Source organism: Mollisia scopiformis, assembly GCF_001500285.1.
Source record: "Mollisia scopiformis unplaced genomic scaffold LY89scaffold_35, whole genome shotgun sequence".
In the NCBI taxonomy this organism is placed as follows: Eukaryota; Fungi; Ascomycota; class Leotiomycetes; order Helotiales; family Mollisiaceae; genus Mollisia; species Mollisia scopiformis.
The window spans coordinates 344,761-363,209 of NW_017263615.1; the positions used below are offsets into that span (position 1 = coordinate 344,761).

The window sequence follows — 18,449 nt, forward strand, 5'->3', positions numbered from 1 at the left end:
GACTAGCTAGACATCTTCTTTTTTACTTCTAATAGTACGCTTTCTTGCTTTCCCAACTACTTTATTTCCTGCACGTGTTTCCTACTGCTTGTTTGATGATCTTCCAGGTTGTATAAAGTGCTTGTTTCATGTAGGATCCTATGCCCTGCCCCCACAGGACTCTTGATTTTACGTATTATCCAGTAAGGTTCGGCACGTGCCGTGACGGGATAAAAGCGGGACAGGTTTAGCTCGCTATTGTAGATGTTCCCGCCTGTGGCTGCATACACTGATGCAATGAGAGTTTAAAATTCTAAAACATAGATGCGAGTCTCTAGATATAGCGACGCTCTTCCTGTACTGTGTGCGCCCACTTCGGTCGCGGGGCCGCGATCTTTCAGAGCAGTGAGGATCTTGCAGATTGAGGGCCGGTCAGGCATCGTGGTGAGCTGAATCTGGGGTTGCACAAGTATCTTGCTCTACTGTCTCGGGCGTCTACTGCAAGCAATCTGTGGTCTCGGGCATCTACTGCAGGCTGCGGTCTCAGCCCACCATGCCGAGCCGTGTCAGCAAGTCCCGACCAGTTATCTTGCAACTAAGGCCACCAGTATTAGAGACACTTCTCTTCAGGGTATCTTTGATTATTTACTGCCAGCATACGGCCCGAGATTAATTGAAACATTGTTGGTTAAGCATGTCCGCCTTTTTCCTCTGGAAAAGACTCTACCGCAGCTTCTTATTCAATTATGAGGGAGGTGTCATGAAGTGTCCTGCTGTTCTTCCCACAGAGTTCTGAGAAGATCGGACACAGGCAAAAAGACTCGCCTCCACAAAATTGTGGCAATGCAGGGCTAGGTGATCACAACCAGCTGTCTCGTTTCTTCCAGGTCATGCTGTACTCCGTACCCCCCGCATTAAACTGACAGATCATTTGGCTTAGAACCAGTTAGACCCCAAGGTATATATTATAGACTTCCAAAAAGCAATGTGGAAGCACTTCCTCCCGCGTGCTCGATCGATGGCTCGCATCTGACTAGCAAGAAAACACTGAAATTGAAACTACTGGACGCCGAGGGTACTTTGATAGACCTCAAAAAAGTAATTTGCGATCAGTTGCGTGATTTTCTCAGCCAGCCTTTGGGTTCCCCGCTTTCGTTGTTTTCGTTGGTATCTGAACGGACTTTCTCTTCCACGAGATCGATATGATGCGGGTTGGGAAACGTCTACATAAGTAATTGTTTGAGCGAGATTGAGACCGCAACTCAATCAATCTCAAAAGCACCTCGACTTGAATTGTGTCACAGATAACCAACTTTACAACTCACTACCCACAAACCCAGCCTCAACATGTCTGCCACCCAAGTCACCCTCAACCCGACCACTCAGCGCTCATCACTTCGTGCCGCATACTCCAAGCATATTTTGCATGAGCACCTCCTCAAAAGCTGAATAAAGCTAGCCCGGGCCACCATAACACTCTCCCCGCGGCTCCCAAGCTTCCCAAAAACATCCAAGCCGAACCTTACACCGGCAAGGTCTGCATAATTGGAGCCGGCGTTACTGGCCTCTTCATTGGAATGCTGCTAAAATACGTCGGAATTACTGACATCGACATCCTCGAAGGCAACAATCGGGTTGGCGGCCGCCTATACACTCACCATTTCACGGGTGATACCAGACACAACTACTACGATGTGGGAGCCATGAGAGTTCCAGAAATCCCATGGATGCAGCCGTGAGTCGTTGACGCCGTTATTATATATCTTGAAGCCTAGTCTAACTTCGCGCAGAACCCTTCGACTCATGCATTATCTAGGCCTTGATGTGCAACCCTACATATACAAGAACCCCGAAACGATCCCACCCCCACCCGTGTCTTATTGGTACCGACACGAGCCGGTAGAGTGAGTCCATGAGCTTGATAACTCCAATATAGTCATCCCCAGCTTACTGTTTACAGGGATGATGAATTCGATGATTTCATGGAACCCATCGTTAGCGATTTTGCGAACAACTTCCAACTTGCCTTCACGAAGTGGTTGACCACGGACAAGGACAACTTCTCCACGAGAGCCTTCCTCATGGCAGGACCGAAGGATCAGGGTGCTCCGTCTCCTCCGTAAGTTCTGCTGCGAGACATTGAGATGTGGTCCATCTGACACTGTTCCAAAAAGATGGTCATACGATCAAACCGCCCACGCTGAGCTCTATGACACGTAGGGTTCCCTTGTGCATTCTTTATAAGCTGCTCACCTCCTTTTAGGTCGACAGGTTTATTTGATCAATCTTTCACAGAGACTGTTATCGACTATACCGATTTTCAGAATGCCTCCAAGGACCAATGGTGGCGGGTCGAAGGCGGCTGCCAACTTATGGCAGATGCCATGCAGTCCAAATTGGCCGATGTATCCTGGCCGCGCGTGGATTCCAAGCCAATTACCGTGACAACCAATTCTCGTGTGGTAGCCTTGTCGAACGACAATGTGGCGAAGAAGATCAGCGTTACTGTCGCTGACAAAGCTCCTGCAAAGTACGATTTTGTTTTCAACACCACCGCTATGGCGCCTCTTCAGCAAATGGACCTCCAGGGCCTACAGCTCCCTGACAATATCCTAACGGGTATTCGCTCACTAAGCTATGACCGCGCGACAAAAGTTGCTATCAAGTTCTCGGAAGCTTGGTGGAATCCCTCTGATGTGGATCAGTATGGCGGTTACTCCAGTAGCGATCTGCCAATCAGGACTACGGTCTATCCCTCCTGGAACGATGGTCATGACTATCCCACTGTGATGATAGTCTCGTACACATGGGCTCAGGACGCTACTCGTATGGCCTCCTTGGTGCAGGACTACGATCCTCTTCGCAAGCCGTCTGTGGAGGATCCCATTGTGCAACTCTGCCTCGAGAACCTGGTCAAGTTGTGGTCTGATCGCTCTCCTCGGCCGAGCTTCGAGACTCTCGTTGGCTTGTATGAGTCCCACCACGCTTGGGGGTGGGAGAATGACCCTTGGACCGGTGGTGCATATGCACTGTTCGGCCCCGGTCAGTTCAAGAATGTCTACCCACAGTTCCAGCTGTTATACTGCCAGAATAAGTTCGCCATGTGCGGCGAGGCATTGAGCTCGCACCACGCGTGGATCTCGGGTTCGCTTGATAGTGCATACATCAAGACGGTTGAGTTTCTGCTCGCAAACAAGTTGACAGATGAGATAGAAATATTGAGAAAGGCCATTTTCGGTGGCGGACCGGGAGGCATTCCTGAGGAAATGGATGACGAGTTGGTGAAGTGGACTATACTTCTTGGTGAGGGTGGCGGGCCTGAAGGCTGGGGTGATGAATTGAAATTGAAGGCTTGAGATTTCTCGTCGATGGCTAGCCACAGGCTGTATTTTCACATTGGAAGAGATATCTAGTTGGTGATCCATGCTTAGCAATGACCTTATGACTCCTCTTCTATGAAGCTGTTAAATCTTTGATGCGCCCAAGTATTGCTACATGTACTCTGCACTTCTACTGTGTGAAACTTTGTTTTATAACGTCTATCCCTGCGTCCCGAGACCCCTCCCCGTAATGAGACAAATCGTAGATACTTCGAGTTCAAGCGACATAAAATCCATAAGCACTCTAAAATTCCTATCTATTTTCATTTTAGTTGCCGATGCGGCACGAACATCTTCTTCTTCAACACCCCGAAGCCAGTCACCAGTGGTCCTTGCATGCCTTACAAACACTGGCCTGCAGTCTCCAACCCAGCCAAGTGACACTGCATCGTCTCGGATGCTCAAAAATCCCGGAAATACAGATGACAGCCCACGGCGTTGAAGGCATAGATGCATCGCTTCCATACCGGCAGTATGTCCTATCAGCCTCTCGGATCAGGAATAAGCTTCGCAAACTGCAAGTCAGGAGCTTTCCAATCCGGGAATGCGGTTGACTGATGCTCCATCCACCGCTTGGCAAGAGTCATTTTGCGCGAATCGTGTGGATTCTGGTAAGATTCACCTTGTGGTATCAATATTTTCTTTTCCGCATACACAGCTTTCAAGGCAGGGGCCATGAGCTCGTCATCAGGATCTTTTGCTTGGAAGCGAGCGATCATAGTAGTGAAGCTCAAATCTTCGTCGGAAGGTGGGAAATCAACTTGCACCTTCGGTTCTTCGGCAATATAAAGCACTTTCAATGCGCCGAAATGGGTGATAACCAGCTTCAGGTCTACTAGAGGTGGCCGTGGCGGCATTCCATGGAGCCTAGCTGGCCCTTCATGTCTGTACACGCTAAGTGGCCAGACATTGCGCCATGTGTAACCAGATTCTGGATGTTGTCGATCGCTTCTTGGAACAGAAATATCTGGCACGAGCCTTCTTTATGCGCTTGAGATATGAAATTGATGGTAAGATGCAAGATATCGGTCGAGTAATTTGCGTATGGTGACCTTGGGAACGGGGTTCCCATCCCTCTGATTGTGAGGTATCGAACTTCGGGGCCCCGGCCATCTCTGCCAGTGAACTGGAGATCATTTCTCTGTTCGCCGGGATCCAAATGAAAGCATGGTCTATATATCTTCAGAAGCACTTCTCGTGCTTGACGACAGACCGAGAGCTCGGGAATGGGAGGGCGAGGGAGGACGTGAGGTTCCCAGTTGATTGTGCGAGCCCAGATTGCTTCCTGCAGTTCCGGAGGAAGCTTGGGAAAGAGTGTAAAGGTTTTGGGCTCGTCCGACGATGATTGCATCGCGTGTTGTGTTGCGTTTGATAGATGACTCTGGAGTTGAAGGACAAAGTGTGAAGTTGACGGATGACGGATGACGTGGGACATGGTGTTGGCTAGACACGTGACGTAGCCATCCAACAAACCAACGCAGAGCCGTTAAGTCACAAGAATGCAAAAAGCTTTCCAATTCAACTATGAGAAATAACTGTATATTTTCCATCCAAACAATTATTACTCAATCTCCTCTACGTACAGTGTATTAACGTATTTTAACTTACAACTAATTTCGAAAGCAAATTATAGCGAGCTTAAGCTTGAATATAGTAAATTATATCTCGGTTAATATATATTATTAAGCATTGAAATATGTGAACTTTCTCGTTGCATTTGTAAGGGGCTACGCCAAGAGGGAACACTTAAGACGTAGGCAGTGGGTAAAACTGTCGTTGAATTCGATGAAGAACTAAAAGGTAGCTAACTAAGGCTTTATATACATAGGATCAGAGACTTCGTAGAAGCCTCGGCATAAGCTAATTACCATAAGATTAAAGTCTTAGATCGGAGATTGCAACTCGTAAAGAAAATAAGGAGGCTGGTGCTTAAGCGAGGCGTAGCCGAAGCATTATGGGGTTCAACCCCTGACAGCATTGACGTAACTTTCGGACTATGTTCTTTTCTTTTAAAAATGTTTTTAAAATTTAAAATTATAATATTTCGTAATAAAACTTTTTTTTAAAATATTTCGAATTTAAAAAAAAAAACTTTAAAAATCGCGATTAAATAAAGAAAAATAGCGAAAACAAGAATTAATAACGTGATTATCACAGATCCAGTTCTGCGACCATGCTGAAACCATCACGTGCACTAGCACGTGATCGTACTCCTGTATATAAGCTCGGTTTAAAGCTTTTCCGAGCTCTTCACCTTAGTATTCTAAGAATAGATTACTTTTTGCATCTCAACCTGATCTGGTCCGTCACAGTGATTAAAACGATCGATAATATATTTAATTATATTTCTGTTTAATTATTAAATAAGTTTTTTTAAAAAAACAAATAATTAAATAATTTTACACTTCGAACGTAGAAAAAAAAGAATCTCTCCGCGAGAAAATACGTCAGATTCCCTAACCCGCCGGCGACGTCGACGAAGTGTCCGTTTTGGGAGAGGTCGTGTAGGGGATTTGCGACGTCGAGGAACGGGAGTTGGGTGAGAAGCAAGCTCGGACATGGATAGATAGTGCGAAGTTTAGCGCTGTTGTGGGAAGGTGGATGGAGCTGTGGGTATAGAAATGGAGTGGAGTCGAGTAGAGAATCCTAAAGGGGCTGGTGGTGCCGGCGGGAACGCGGTAGAATGCTTGGGCGAGAAAGCGGGGGAGGTGGGATACGGAATAGTATTTTTCTTCTAGACTGGTTTATTCGGAAAGGGGATGGGGCTTGGAGCGGGAGGGGGGACAAACACGGATATCATCCAGACGTGGAACGGGGGCTGGGTCATCGTTGCTGAAAGGGAGGTGTGGTGCCATTTTTGGTCGGCCGTTTGGTAGCACTCGTGCGTCGCAGCCAGTGGAGCGGGCGATCTTTTCGAGTGAGAGCCCGTCGGTGTGGGGGAGGAGGTGCTCTGCCAGCTTCAGATCTGCGCAGACTTTCAGGGCACTACAGGTCGTGAACTAGATGATGCTTTTGTTCAATAGCCGCGCAGTAGGGAAGGGGAGGGGAGGGGAGGAGGAAATAAGGGTGCGCACTCCTCTGGCTATTGCCTTCATGGACTGTTCAGGGCCGTCGATCGTATGTGTTATCAGTGTTGCGGTGGCTCTTATATCTTCACGAAGATGGAATATTTCGGATTGTGATCTTGGAGAGCTGGAGTTGGAGTTTCCGTCGTTGGTGAACGATTTGACTTTTGATAAGAGGTCTTCAGCCAGCGATACTAGATCCTTATCCATGGCTATGGTTATGGGACTGCGTAGTTAAATGTTAAGCTCCGTGCTATGATCTTTGTATGGATTGGTACTGCTACTGTGGTTGGAGGGTGAGGTTCTTGGGTTGGTCTTGATGCAGTATCATTCTAGTTGGCAAGATATCAATAGCCGGAAAGGGGCCGCTCGGGACTATTGGCTGTGTACAACTGGCCACTCCGTGGCTAATTTGCACTGGTTGAAAGAAGGTCCATTTAGTTATCTCTTGCAGATGATTGGCACGACGTAAAGCAGATGGTCATGAAGTGCGAAAAGTCTTGCTCATTCAATTTGTGCTTACTAGTCTAGTATCTCCATTCTCAGGCCCCATTCAGGCTACTTATTAGCGGTTGCGTGGAACAACAAGACCCGTTGAGAGAAACCCTGGGTGTCGCCATCGTCCGGGACCGGAACTTCATCGATCTTTTCGTAACCCAAGGCCAGATACAATAGCTCGCCCATATGCGAAGGTATAACCCCTGCGTCGATTTTATCATGTCTCGAAAGCACAAGAAACCATTGCAGCATGGATGTGGCGTGGCCACGACGTTGGTATAGTGGATGGACGACCAGCTTATCGCAGATACTGTTTCCTGTAAGGTATCTGCATTGTGAAAGATAAGCTAGAGTTGGTACAAGTCTCCTAAAACATCTCGGATGTAAAACTAACATTAAAGGACTGATGTTAAACAACTGATGCTAGGTGACATTTGCCTTATGTTCACACATCTACAGAATGAAGGGACAACCAAACTTACTTCTTCTCTGTAGCCTTACTAAATCGAGTAAAGAGCTCCCATCGACGTTGGCAGAGATCGCGATCAGGCTGAGGTAAGGGGTCATCCACATTAGGCACGACGAACTGGCCCGGCCCTTCCGCGGTGAGTCTTCAGGTAGATCCCAGCTGGCCACTCCAACCACTACCCGTTCCGTTTGGCGAGTCGCGCCGGTCTCGTCCTCGGGCAACCGCAAGTCCTCGACGACGACGACAATGGCAAGAGGATCCAAGAGCTGAGTGCGGTATATGTTGGAGAAGGCTGCGACGGCATCTTGAGGAAATTCCTGATAGCGAGGCCTCTCAAAGCGGAAGATCTCCGAGTCTCTGAAGCCCAAGACGCTCAGGTCCGCAATACGCGGGAGATCTGCCGCGGCGGTTGCAAGACGCAAATTTCCCTCCAATGGAGGGTAGAGGGGAAATGCCAACACTTCTTGCGGCGCCAGTAAGTGTTGCGTATGAGGCGGAAAGGTAGGTCGTAGCGGAATGAATCGATGATGACGCCCTAACGAGGCGGGGCTACAGTACAGCACTTGGGGAATTCAGAAAAATTGTGTTCGCCTTGCGAGAAAATAAAATGAAAATAACATACAGCACAGCACAGCAGGCTGACTCTTTATGCTCAGGAGAGAGAGAGAGAGAGGAGAGCGTTGGATGAGCTTCTCTCGCCGTCGAGGAAGCAGCGTCTTCATTGGATAAATACTGCTGCGGACAGGGCACGAGCAGGCAGGTACGAGAAGCCACTTCGCGGGCCAATGGTGATGCAGCCGTCGACAGGGGTTCGGGGTATGTATGGAGGTATGGGTAAGGGTATGGCTGGATGCTAACTTGAATGACAGTTCGATGTAGAGCTGCGCGTCCCGAATGCACAGATACAACCCAGTCATGAGCAGCCCTCTTTTGGCTACGACGACTTCGACTTCGACTTCCAGTTACCTTCCATGATCGATGCCCATGCCTCTGTCCAGCCGGGACCCTTGATCTCAGCCGACCCGTTTGCGAACGACATGCTTGGTACTAGTGTGATGCCGATGGTGAGGTAGACCTGGTCAGGCTACAAACTATGGACTATGGATAAGCACGCCGTCGGAAGGTTGCATATTGTTGCACGTTTGTACAGGATTGGAGACGTGGGGTTTATGGAGACCAAGGAAATTCCAGTTATTATCCCAAAAGAGATACTGTGCTTTGGAGTCTTAGACAGTTAGTTGTTACGATCATGATTTTATTCTGTTCGTTGAATCTCAAGCATACATGTTGCCTCGACTTTGATTCTCTGTGTCTACACCTTCTCTGCGTTTTAAGGGTCGGAAAGTGCAGACCAATACACTCATAGCTCCGAAATGGATCTAGCAAACAGCAGTCAGTTTAGCCGTGTGGTCATTACAGAGGGGACTCACTGCCGATGCTAGAAAGAAGTATCCATCTGACGCACTATTTTCGCCTCTCCCGATAGACATTAATGCGGACATAAGCGGGCCGCAGATCATGTCGCCCAGCAGACTGCACGTGTACATGAGCGCGAACAAACGGCCGATCTCTTCTGTGCTCACCGAGGCCGAGAGGAGACCTTGCAGCGCGGGTTCGAGACCCTCGCCAAATCCAGCTCCGACCATTGCTGCGGCAAGTCAGCTATCTATCCATCATGCCGCGAAGAGATCCATTGATGAAGAGCGAACAGAGGATAAAAAATTTCATCCGAACCAGCCCGCCCACGCAACGACGAAGCACACCACCAAGACCAGAAGCGATATGCGGATGGTGCCCAGATCGATTGTCGTGGTCGCTACGCTTTGACGAATGAGCATAGCTGTTGCTACAGGCCTGAGGAGGAGCGTGGTGAGGACGGCGCCGAGCGAGAGCGCGAGGCGGAGAACGGTGGTGTCCTTGAGCGCCCAGTGGAACTTCTCAGAGAGGTATTGGAAGACGAATATTTCGCGAGCCATGGCGTTGCTCTTGAGGAGAAGGCTAGGGCGCCGAATACGAAGTGAGGGGAGCGGTGTTCCCGGTTGAAGAAGATTCTGCATTGATCGAGTGTGCGGAGCAGGAGAGCGCGGATAGGTGCTGTAGATGCTTGATAGCTTGGTGCGGTGTCTGGGGCTGGCATTGGGTCGTTGGAGCTTTCGGATGAGGATCGGTGATCCGAGCTTGCTCTGTCCTCGTGATGGTTTAAAAGAGGTTCTCTAGCATGTTCGGGCCCCGTTGGCTTAGCTGTGTGGACCTGATCGAGGTTTCTGACAGCTCGTGAAAAGATAATGCAGGATATTACAATTACGGCAGACACGACGGAGGGAAGGTAGGTGTTTCGTGCCATCAGCATTGTGGCGATAGGAGGTGAGATGAGTTTTGCAAAAAGCGGCATTGCGGCGAGCACTAGTAGATAACATTCCTGAATGCATCGTTACTCAAACACATCAAGCATCTGAAAGCATTTGGTAATACCTGGAAGAGGGGGGTACCAAATGTGCCGCGAGGGCAACAGTCATGGCAGCAAATACAAGCGGCCCGCCGCCGAGGAACAGAAAGAAAGAAGAGAGCCAAATGACACTGATGGGGAAAGTAGAGTAAAAGAAACCTAAAATATTTGAGTCTTAGTGAACTAATACCGAACTCTAGGTTGAGCATACATGTCATCAATATCCAAAGCAAGGCAAACAGGATATCCCACGCAGCACAATGTCAGGACCATACGGTGGCCATATCTATCAGCCATACTTCCAAAGTAGATGGCCGCTAATCAACCTGCTCGTTAGCATAAATATCGAATTTGACGGCGTTGTCCAGGAGGTGACAGGCAACAGCAGATGAAAGCTCAGCACACCTGGGACAGAATCAAAGCTCATCTTCCACCCCACTATTTGCGCAACTTGTTCTTGCACGGCCGGCGTCTTACACGTGGCCTCATCCAGGTCGGTAGGCATTGGGAACTCACCGTTTTGGACATGATCGAGCTGCTGGTGGCAAGCCGCATACTCGATCATGCGCACCGTGGGTACCTTGAGGAAAAAATGGGCGAAGCGGAAGAGGAAATAGAGCAAATAGGGGGTCCAGATGTAGGAAATTCTCGTTATGGGGCTTATGAACCTCCATCTTAGCGTTATTTGCTCCATGCTGACGTTGGGAGAGACGTGAGGTTGAATGAAGCTCTAAGAAAAGCCAGGATGCGCGGAGGCTACTATAGTGCGTTTAACTCCGAGGGAAAATTACTTAGGGTGGTGGCAGCAAACGCGGCGCTGCTCACGCGAGGTACACTGTTGGGAAGAGCAAACATCCGGTGGGGAAACAACTAGACCGTCAAGTTAACGACCGTCTAGTCATTCATATCACAGTTATCCACCAGTGAGCTGTGACTGATTTGATATAAAGGTTACCTAATATTCATGAAAATTACTTCGCTCTGTGAGAACCAAAAGAATAGACCCTGCAAAATCTTTTGGCCCTCAATCTCGGGCAACAGTCCAATTAGTGAGATTGAAAATATTTAAGTTTCACATAAAATTCGTTCCAAACACTTCACCAGAATTAAGAATATATAACGAATGACTTATATTATGCTATATCAAACACAGATCCATGACTAAAACTCCATTATGCAAATGCCGCCATATATCCCTTACTCCCCATCATGACGAATCCTTTTAGTTGACAGTGACATTGACCTTCTTGGGTTTCTGACTCTTTGGGACCACAACATGAAGAATACCATTCTTCAAGTCAGCACTGACAAAGTCCTGCTCGATTCTCTGAGAGAATGAGAAACTTCTAGCAAACTCTCCAACTTTGCGCTCAGCGACCCAGAATTTGGGCTGTGGTGCGCTCGTCTCAGTGGTTTGTGGTTGCTCGTTAGCAGCGACGGTCGAAGTCGTGGCTGGAGTAGGGACAGGTGCGTCGACATCATCGTAGTCGTCTTCTACAGTAGCAGTGTGGCTCTTCTCGGATGAAGCATCGGATTCTCTCTCTTTGCCTTTCTCGCTGGTGGTGGATTGTTCTGGTTGAGCAGTCTCAGAGTTGAATGTTCGTTGGGCCTTGCCCTTGATGACGAGGGATTGCGCATCCGAGAATTCGATAGAGAGGTCTTCTCGGTTTAGACCTGGGAGTTCTCCGTAAAGCTCATATGATTCAGCAGTCTCGGTGACGTCGAATCGAGGTGTGAATGTTTCTGCTGGTCGGTGAGGACGGCAGGCACCTTTGTGGGCAGGCTGATCCAGCTCGGAGAGGAGCTGGTGGAAGAAGGTAGCTTCCGGGCCGAGATAGGCTGGTTGGAAGAAAGGCATATTGATTGTTTGGAGTTGTTTTGGTAGTTTGAAACTTATTGATGAAATTTTGAGGATTGAGAGCTGGATCTGATGTTCTGATCTTGAATGATGAAAGGAAATCTTGGAATGAACAAAGCTGGACTTATATACCTTAACTTACCTTCAGGCGTTGATGAAGACGCAATCTGCTTGATCAGAAATTCGAGCTTACGAGGCTCTGCTGGCTGTTTCTGGAAGCAACATGAAGAGATAAGAAGGGAGGCGTTAACAAACACGTGACCGTAATGCGCCACACCCGACTGACAAATCATGGCGGTGTTCCATCGTTGACGACCGCCTTCTCAAAGCTTGACTCAAACAACATGAATGACTACTTCGACTACCAGAAAGTACGACAGTGTGTAGCTTTGGCATACGTTGCGCGGCAGCTTTGGAGGCCTGGAGCTCGTCCGCGGTTCTCAATACTGCGGGCAGTATCGAAAGCGCGGTCGCATCAAACACTCTTGTGTGGCAAAGGGACTCGATGTGAAGATGCACGATCAAGTGATCACTCACAGTGCCCAGTGACGAAAAGAAGCGCAATTCATGTTCCAGCATCTCGTACATAACAATATTGGGTGAGTGCAAAGATATGTACAAAGATATATCTTCAGGAGATTGAGGGGCTAATCTAGCCATATACGGTTAATGCCGCTCTTATCTGTTATCTGTTGGAATGTCCCTTGCGGCGTGCTTTTTCGCTCGGGAATCTGCATCCGACTCCTCCGGATTTGTTTCCTATTATTGCTTCTATCTGATGCAACAGGGCCGGAACCATTTCTCTCATTGGCATACCTTGAGATAGAGTTCACACCGCTCTTCTCTAAGCAAGTGCTATTCCCCTGACTAGTCTTAAAGGAGTAAAGCTTTCTATGTCTCATGCAACCCCAATCACAACTTATCATCCTTTCAGGATCGATATAATGTGAGGGATTCGTCGTCTTCCAACGTCAATATATTGCGAACCTAGAGAGAACACCTCATTCTACCATTGACACAGCATGTCGAATCCTATCACCCTTGCGCCTATCGTGTCCAACACCGAGCCTGCAACCCTCCCTCCATCTGTTGTGACTGGCAAGCATGTGAGGCTAGAGCGCCTCGCGCAGGACCATTTCCCTGACCTTTGGGAGAACATGGGATCTCACCAAGATCTCTGGACATGGTGGCCTGACGGGCCATACGAAACACGTGAGGAGCATGATAAGATGCTGAGCGAGTTCATGGAGTTTCTCAAAGACGACCTCACGGTTTGGACCATCATTCTCGTTTCCGGACCTAAACAAGGCAAAGGAGTCGGCCTTGCGCTTGGTCTATCCGAGCATCGCGACTCCCATCGAATCGGCGAGCTTGGACTCTTCTTCGGTCCCGATTTACAGGCGACTAGGGCAGGTACGGAAGTGCCCTATCTCGTCACCGATCTTCTCTTCAAGGGAAACCATCGAAGAGTAGGATGGAAAACAAATTCCTTGAATAAGCAGTCTACAAATGCTGCAAAGAGATATGGATTTGTGCATGAAGGGACATTCAGACAAGATCAGATCAATAAAGGGAGGAGCAGAGACACCGCTTTCTTCTGTGTTCTCGATTCCGAATGGCCATTGTGCAAGGCCGCGTTTGAAAAGTGGTTGGAGGATGAGAATTTTGATGAACAGCAACGACAGAAACGCAACTTACAGGAGATAAGAGAAAGCCTAAAGTAGGGATGGAGTGGCACAGCATTGTGACGATGTCGTTGTCTTAGCTGAATGATCCACCAAGGCTGCAACCGTGATAGAAACCTCAAAGCATAACAGACAACTGACGTACAATTCCTACAAATAAGTGGTCCAAATGTGAGCCCTGCGGACAGGAGACATAGAAAGTTCAACAAGGGAGCTAGAACAATTACTATCTCACCTAAACAGTGCTCCCTCTGTTTTCACTCCTCTCTACTTCAGATAGGTCCATCTTTCCCTGTGTATTCAAAAACCTCAAACTACTCTCTACCAAATGCGCTTCCAACGTACTATCATGTCGCGATCAGGAGGAAGCGACCCAATTCCGGAGAAACGCTTGTTACTCTCGGCCGGTCTATCAGAAGGCGAGCCGTCAAAGTTTGTCCAACTAACAAACTCCATCTCGAATCGGTCAACCAGGATTGCCAGCATGGCGAATACCTCACTCTTGGCGAAGTGACGCCCTGGGCAAATAGGAACTCCACCGCCTGAAGATCACGTTAGAAAAGTGTCCTTTGTGCTGGAGGGAGGATCACCGTACCAAATGGAAAGAAGCCGGCGGGGCTAGCAGCCAGTGCGAACTCACGCCTCTTGCAGAGTTGACCCGTCCAGTCCTTCTCCTCAACGAAGTTGATGTGTCTCTCCGCCCAAAATTGATCAGCCGGGTGCTGTGATGTTCCCCAGGTCTCCTCGTCAGTTTGTGATATTCGCGAATACGCATGTATTAGTGATCCTTTGGCGATGTTGACCCCGCCAATGGAGATGGGTTCTTCAACGGTTCGCATGATGACCATGGATACACGGAAACGCAAGATCTCGGTCCAAAGGGATTGCAATAGTGGGAGCGAAGTTGCCTTCTGGACATCGAGTGTGCGTTCACCGGTGCTAGAGTCCGTCACGAAAGCACCAGCGACCTCTTCACGCACCGCTTTCAACAGCGCAGGGTCCTTGTTGAGTTCCATCAGCATCCAACTGACGACAGGAATTGTGTTGGAGTTCTGCCTAAATCATGAGAATAGTCAGCCCCTCTGAAGCGAATGGGAGCACAGCCACACAATAATTCCAAGATGTATGGGTTGCATACCCAAAAAGGAGCGTTCCCAGTCCTCCAGCAACAGTTTTGCGTCGGAATCCAGCATCCGTGAGCCACTTGGCGAGCTCACGGGTGACACGACTCCCAAAACGCGGTTCCCATTGTACATCGACTTCGGAGCCATCCCAATTGAAGTTCTTCAGGCCAGCCTCCACATACTTCTCGATCCTGTCGAGGAAGCGATCCGAAGCCCTGAATGGCGCTGGATACATCCATTCCGGCAACCCATAAACCAAGACACCGGCGTAAGAGTCGAAATCCCAGAAGGCATCAAGAAAGTCTGGGTTCAACTCGAAGATAGTTGGCCCAAAGAGCGTGGTAATGGCGCACCGCGTAAAATCTCCCCGAGTCAATTTATCAATACTCAAGTTCGTCCACTCCCCAACGGGGTATTTTTCCACCACCTGCGAGAACTGATTCGTGAATTGGTCGACAATGGGCTTGAGTTGATGTGGCCGACTCAAGAACTCGTACAGCACATGGTACTTCGGAGCCCAGTAACGCTGCTCAGGTGCAATATGCTCGGTGCCTGGAAGTGGCGTTTCTCTGATTCCTGATCGATCATCTGCAAAGCGTTTTACCTCACTGTCGCTCATTCTCCAGAGCCTGGGAAAGCCAATTTGCAGCATTATGCCATTGTATGTCAAGTCACGGGAGGCGAAGATGCTTTGATAATTCTTCAGTCCTGCGACGAGATAGACAGGCTTGCCTGCAAACCAGAACTTGACGACGGGAGAATTCTCGAGAGCCTGGCTGTGTATCGAGGTAGCTTGTTAGACAAAATAGGTAGCTGAGGCACGAGTAAATACATACGTGGCTCGATTCATAAACTTGTCATTATTGAACACGAATTGGAGGGTGTTGAAGACAAACGGAATAGGATCGAAGATGCGTGGAGGGCCTGTCGCTCTTAGGCGGGAAATGACGAATACAATCCAAGCCAAAAGAGAAGTCAGAAGAATAGCTGGTGCATACGTCCGCACAAGCTCAAGTAGTCTTCCAAGATAATTAACTTGGAGTTCCATAGCTGCAGTATTGTGAAATACAATGAAGACTGTCTGTTTCTCAGTTGCGGTATTCTTGGGACTTAGGTATAGGTTTTATAACAAACATACACGTGAAGTCTTTTGTTGGTTACTAGGATCCAATGTAAGCTTCGGTAATTATCCATGTTATGTATGATGATCGAGTACGGGGTACATATGCCAGGAACTTCACCTGCCAATGAAGACACTGGATTTCCGAACCCGCCACTCACGCCTAACATTCAGGCTCCGCTTGCTGACATCGTTGGAGATAACGCTACTTAATGCTTCGTTAATACTCTAGGGTAAATACCGGCATTGAGTCGCGAGATCGTGAGCGTCGTGGAAGACTTATCATAATTCGTTTGTATGATTCTGGCTGAGCGTACCCTTCGGCGTGGAACGAGAAGGCGCAGATTCTCCCCACTGCCGAACAAAACCATTCATGTCCACAGTCCTTGCCTCAGATGAAATCGAAGAAAGTCAATCGATTCTCAGCTGTGCCTACAACCTTGAGAGCACCAACTTTGGTGATTCGTGTAAACAATTGGCATTAGCCGAGCGCACCAATTTGATTGGCCATGGGATATAAAAAGTCCGAGGTTGATGATCTTCGATTTGGATTCGTTTTGGAAGCGAGTTCTCCACTTTTGACATGCGAGGTTGGGGTACAGTACGGCCGTGCGATCCGTGCTGATGGTACATGATTTACAATCTATCAATGATCCCATAACTATTGTTGCTTGCTTCTCGTTGTCCAACTCATTCCTCCAACTACCTGCAACGATCAATTGGACTCTTTCAAATCCTTAAAATCCATCTTTCCAACTCGTGAAGATGTCATATGCTTGCTGCAAGTCTGGCTTCAAATGGGACGGAAAGCCCGTGGGTCACGAGGGCACACTCGACAAGAACAAGGCCTACATCACTGGCTCCAACAAAGACGTTGCGATCTTGCTCATTCACGATGTGTTTGGCTGGACATTTCCTAATCTTCGTATCTTAGCAGACCACTTCGCTGAAGAAGCCAATGCTACCGTATATCTTCCAGACTTGTAAGCTATTCAGACGCTTTTGGCAAGACACGTTAATTGAGTACATAGCTTTGATGGAGAGGTCCTCGACCCCGACCTCTTGACGGATGCGTACACGACAGGAGATCCCGAGAAGATGAGGCAGCTCGATATGCCGTCTTTCACCGGTCGACATTCGAAGAAAATCCGAGGGCCCGAGATCTTCGCCTGCGCTAAAGCCTTGAAGGCGCAATACAAGAAAATCGGCGCTGTAGGCTATTGCTACGGTGGATGGGCATCCTTCCAACTTGGAGCAAAAGGCAATAATCTCGTTGATGCCGTGTCGGTTGCACATCCATCGCAGGTGACAACTAAAGAAGTTGATGCGCTGGGTGTGCCAACCCAGATTTTGGCTCCAGAGTTTGACCAGCAATTGACGCCAGAGCTGAAGGAGTATTGCAATAGAATCATCCCGGGTCTAGGAATACCATATCGATATGATTACTACCCAGGCCTAGTGCATGGATTTGCGGCAAAAGGTGATCCCAACAACCCAAAGCAGAAGGAGGGATTGGAGAGAGCTAAGAATGCTACCGTGTCTTGGTTCAATCAATTCTTGCATTAGACTAGAGTTGAACTCAAGAACGATGCTCGAGAGTGTATCAGATTACTGCAAATGGCGCAGATAGACTTGAAATAATCTCCTGCTCTCAAATTCTTTCAATCAGGTGATATCGAACTGACAGAAGAAGCTTCAGACTAGCAGCATTAATTCTCATGATTTAAATATTAATATTTCGAGAGAGTTCTCTGCACTAGTGATACTCAACTCGTAGTTCAGTTGCCTAGCAATATAATTGAATGGTTCCATGAAAGCTAGATCAATATGAGAATCCGAAACTTAGGGAATAGATAGTGCCAAGCTTGCTACACACTTCTACAGCTAATCCTCAATCCGGTCCATGTCCAAAGTTCTAGAATTCCTAGTACACATTGCCACGTTCATCAATGAAAAAAAGGATTAATTCAATCAAACTCTCTCACTAGATGTTCCAAGCTGGTTCTCATCAGCGAATAATCTTGAGCTGACGAATAAGCATAACTCTGCATTACTTACTCCCTGGTTACTTATTCTTTTGGTGGTATATCATCACGTGATAAACATATGCGCGTATTCTATCCAAGAGTTCGAGGTATGGTCTGCCATTGGGTACCAAAAGGTGGTAGCCAACCTTTGGGGGTGCTTGAACTTGCTAACTCTTCATCTAATTAGGATCTCACCCAAGCTCGCTTCACTTCAGCCTCTTTCTCCAGGAATTTCTCCATTCCTCCACAACCCCGGCTTCTAGACCTTCTCTTCCCCTCGTTATTCTGTTGAAACCTCTCCCGCTTTGTTTTAGAATTGTCACGGACATAGCCTCTTCGCCTCTATTTTCTCCATGTCTCCAACTTCGGCTTAAAAGTATGCCCGTCTGCCCCTCACCCGCGTGGGGATCCCCACACTCGCTCTACAACAAACGTAGATTCGTGATCCCAACAACCAAGATTTAACAAGGGTATCACAAGCCAACGAACGCAAGCCGCACCCGTCCGCCGCAAAGCTTGACGGGACGTGTCAAAGCTTCACCGGATACAGTCCCGAATCTGGATATAACGCCGGAGACGCGACGTCGTGGATCAACAAGAGTACGGGATGCGCGGCCATATGTTTTTGAACGGGGGGTCTCGATGGGGTTGTGATATGCGGGGACTGGGGAAATGGCGTAGCTTGGGGAGGATATTAGTTACGAGTTGCCCTCTGCTTTTGTGTTGATTCTCTTCTCTCCAGATCTACATTCTCAAGTCGATTTTGTACCTTTTTCTTCTTGGTGTAAGTGACAGGGA

The 18,449-nt window shown here is 48.3% G+C and overlaps 9 protein-coding genes across 9 annotated transcripts; 3 read left to right on the forward strand and 6 right to left on the reverse strand.

Moving 5' to 3' along the window:
• Positions 1-1,502: 1,502 nt before the first annotated feature.
• Positions 1,503-3,335, forward strand: LY89DRAFT_765881 (FAD/NAD(P)-binding domain-containing protein; the record flags this gene model as incomplete). Its single annotated transcript, XM_018221693.1, has 5 exons — positions 1,503-1,714; positions 1,770-1,883; positions 1,940-2,098; positions 2,154-2,195; positions 2,243-3,335. Coding segments are annotated over 5 exons (1,620 nt in total), but the record flags the coding sequence as incomplete, so codon positions are not given.
• Positions 3,336-3,997: 662 nt separating this feature from the next.
• On the reverse strand, positions 3,998-5,195 carry LY89DRAFT_352935 (uncharacterized protein). The gene is made up of 2 exons (XM_018206941.1): positions 4,968-5,195; positions 3,998-4,894 (listed from the first exon to the last, which is right to left on the reverse strand). Exon 2 carries the CDS (start codon positions 4,792-4,794, stop codon positions 4,195-4,197), a length of 600 nt encoding a protein of 199 aa, XP_018062169.1. The 5' UTR covers positions 4,795-4,894; positions 4,968-5,195; the 3' UTR covers positions 3,998-4,194.
• Positions 5,196-6,982: 1,787 nt separating this feature from the next.
• LY89DRAFT_725553 (uncharacterized protein) lies at positions 6,983-8,430 on the reverse strand (the record flags this gene model as incomplete). The annotated part of the gene is made up of 3 exons (XM_018218984.1): positions 6,983-7,239; positions 7,405-7,953; positions 8,358-8,430. The coding sequence occupies 3 exons, from the start codon at positions 8,428-8,430 to the stop codon at positions 6,983-6,985; spliced, it is 879 nt and encodes a 292-aa protein (XP_018062170.1).
• Positions 8,431-8,507: 77 nt separating this feature from the next.
• Positions 8,508-9,137, reverse strand: LY89DRAFT_352943 (uncharacterized protein). The gene is made up of 3 exons (XM_018206942.1): positions 8,822-9,137; positions 8,676-8,770; positions 8,508-8,616 (listed from the first exon to the last, which is right to left on the reverse strand). The coding sequence occupies exons 1-3, from the start codon at positions 9,035-9,037 to the stop codon at positions 8,586-8,588; spliced, it is 342 nt and encodes a 113-aa protein (XP_018062171.1). The 5' UTR covers positions 9,038-9,137; the 3' UTR covers positions 8,508-8,585.
• LY89DRAFT_691507 (uncharacterized protein) lies at positions 9,101-9,680 on the reverse strand. Its single transcript, XM_018216342.1, has one exon. It carries the CDS (start codon positions 9,365-9,367, stop codon positions 9,116-9,118), a length of 252 nt encoding a protein of 83 aa, XP_018062172.1. The 5' UTR covers positions 9,368-9,680; the 3' UTR covers positions 9,101-9,115.
• Positions 9,681-11,000: 1,320 nt separating this feature from the next.
• On the reverse strand, positions 11,001-11,644 carry LY89DRAFT_630864 (HSP20-like chaperone; the record flags this gene model as incomplete). Its single annotated transcript, XM_018211251.1, has 2 exons — positions 11,001-11,242; positions 11,336-11,644. Coding segments are annotated over 2 exons (492 nt in total), but the record flags the coding sequence as incomplete, so codon positions are not given.
• Positions 11,645-12,786: 1,142 nt separating this feature from the next.
• LY89DRAFT_559781 (acyl-CoA N-acyltransferase) lies at positions 12,787-13,419 on the forward strand (the record flags this gene model as incomplete). The annotated part of the gene is made up of 1 exon (XM_018208442.2): positions 12,787-13,419. A coding segment is annotated over one exon (633 nt), but the record flags the coding sequence as incomplete, so codon positions are not given.
• A 282-nt stretch (positions 13,420-13,701) lies between these two features.
• Positions 13,702-15,999, reverse strand: LY89DRAFT_702248 (cytochrome P450; the record flags this gene model as incomplete). The annotated part of the gene is made up of 5 exons (XM_018217242.1): positions 13,702-13,922; positions 13,976-14,436; positions 14,519-15,280; positions 15,341-15,428; positions 15,942-15,999. 5 exons carry the CDS (start codon positions 15,997-15,999, stop codon positions 13,702-13,704), a joined length of 1,590 nt encoding a protein of 529 aa, XP_018062175.1.
• A 270-nt stretch (positions 16,000-16,269) lies between these two features.
• Positions 16,270-17,340, forward strand: LY89DRAFT_691513 (endo-1,3-1,4-beta-D-glucanase). The gene is made up of 2 exons (XM_018216343.1): positions 16,270-16,607; positions 16,656-17,340. The coding sequence occupies exons 1-2, from the start codon at positions 16,390-16,392 to the stop codon at positions 17,188-17,190; spliced, it is 753 nt and encodes a 250-aa protein (XP_018062176.1). The 5' UTR covers positions 16,270-16,389; the 3' UTR covers positions 17,191-17,340.
• Positions 17,341-18,449: the final 1,109 nt, after the last annotated feature.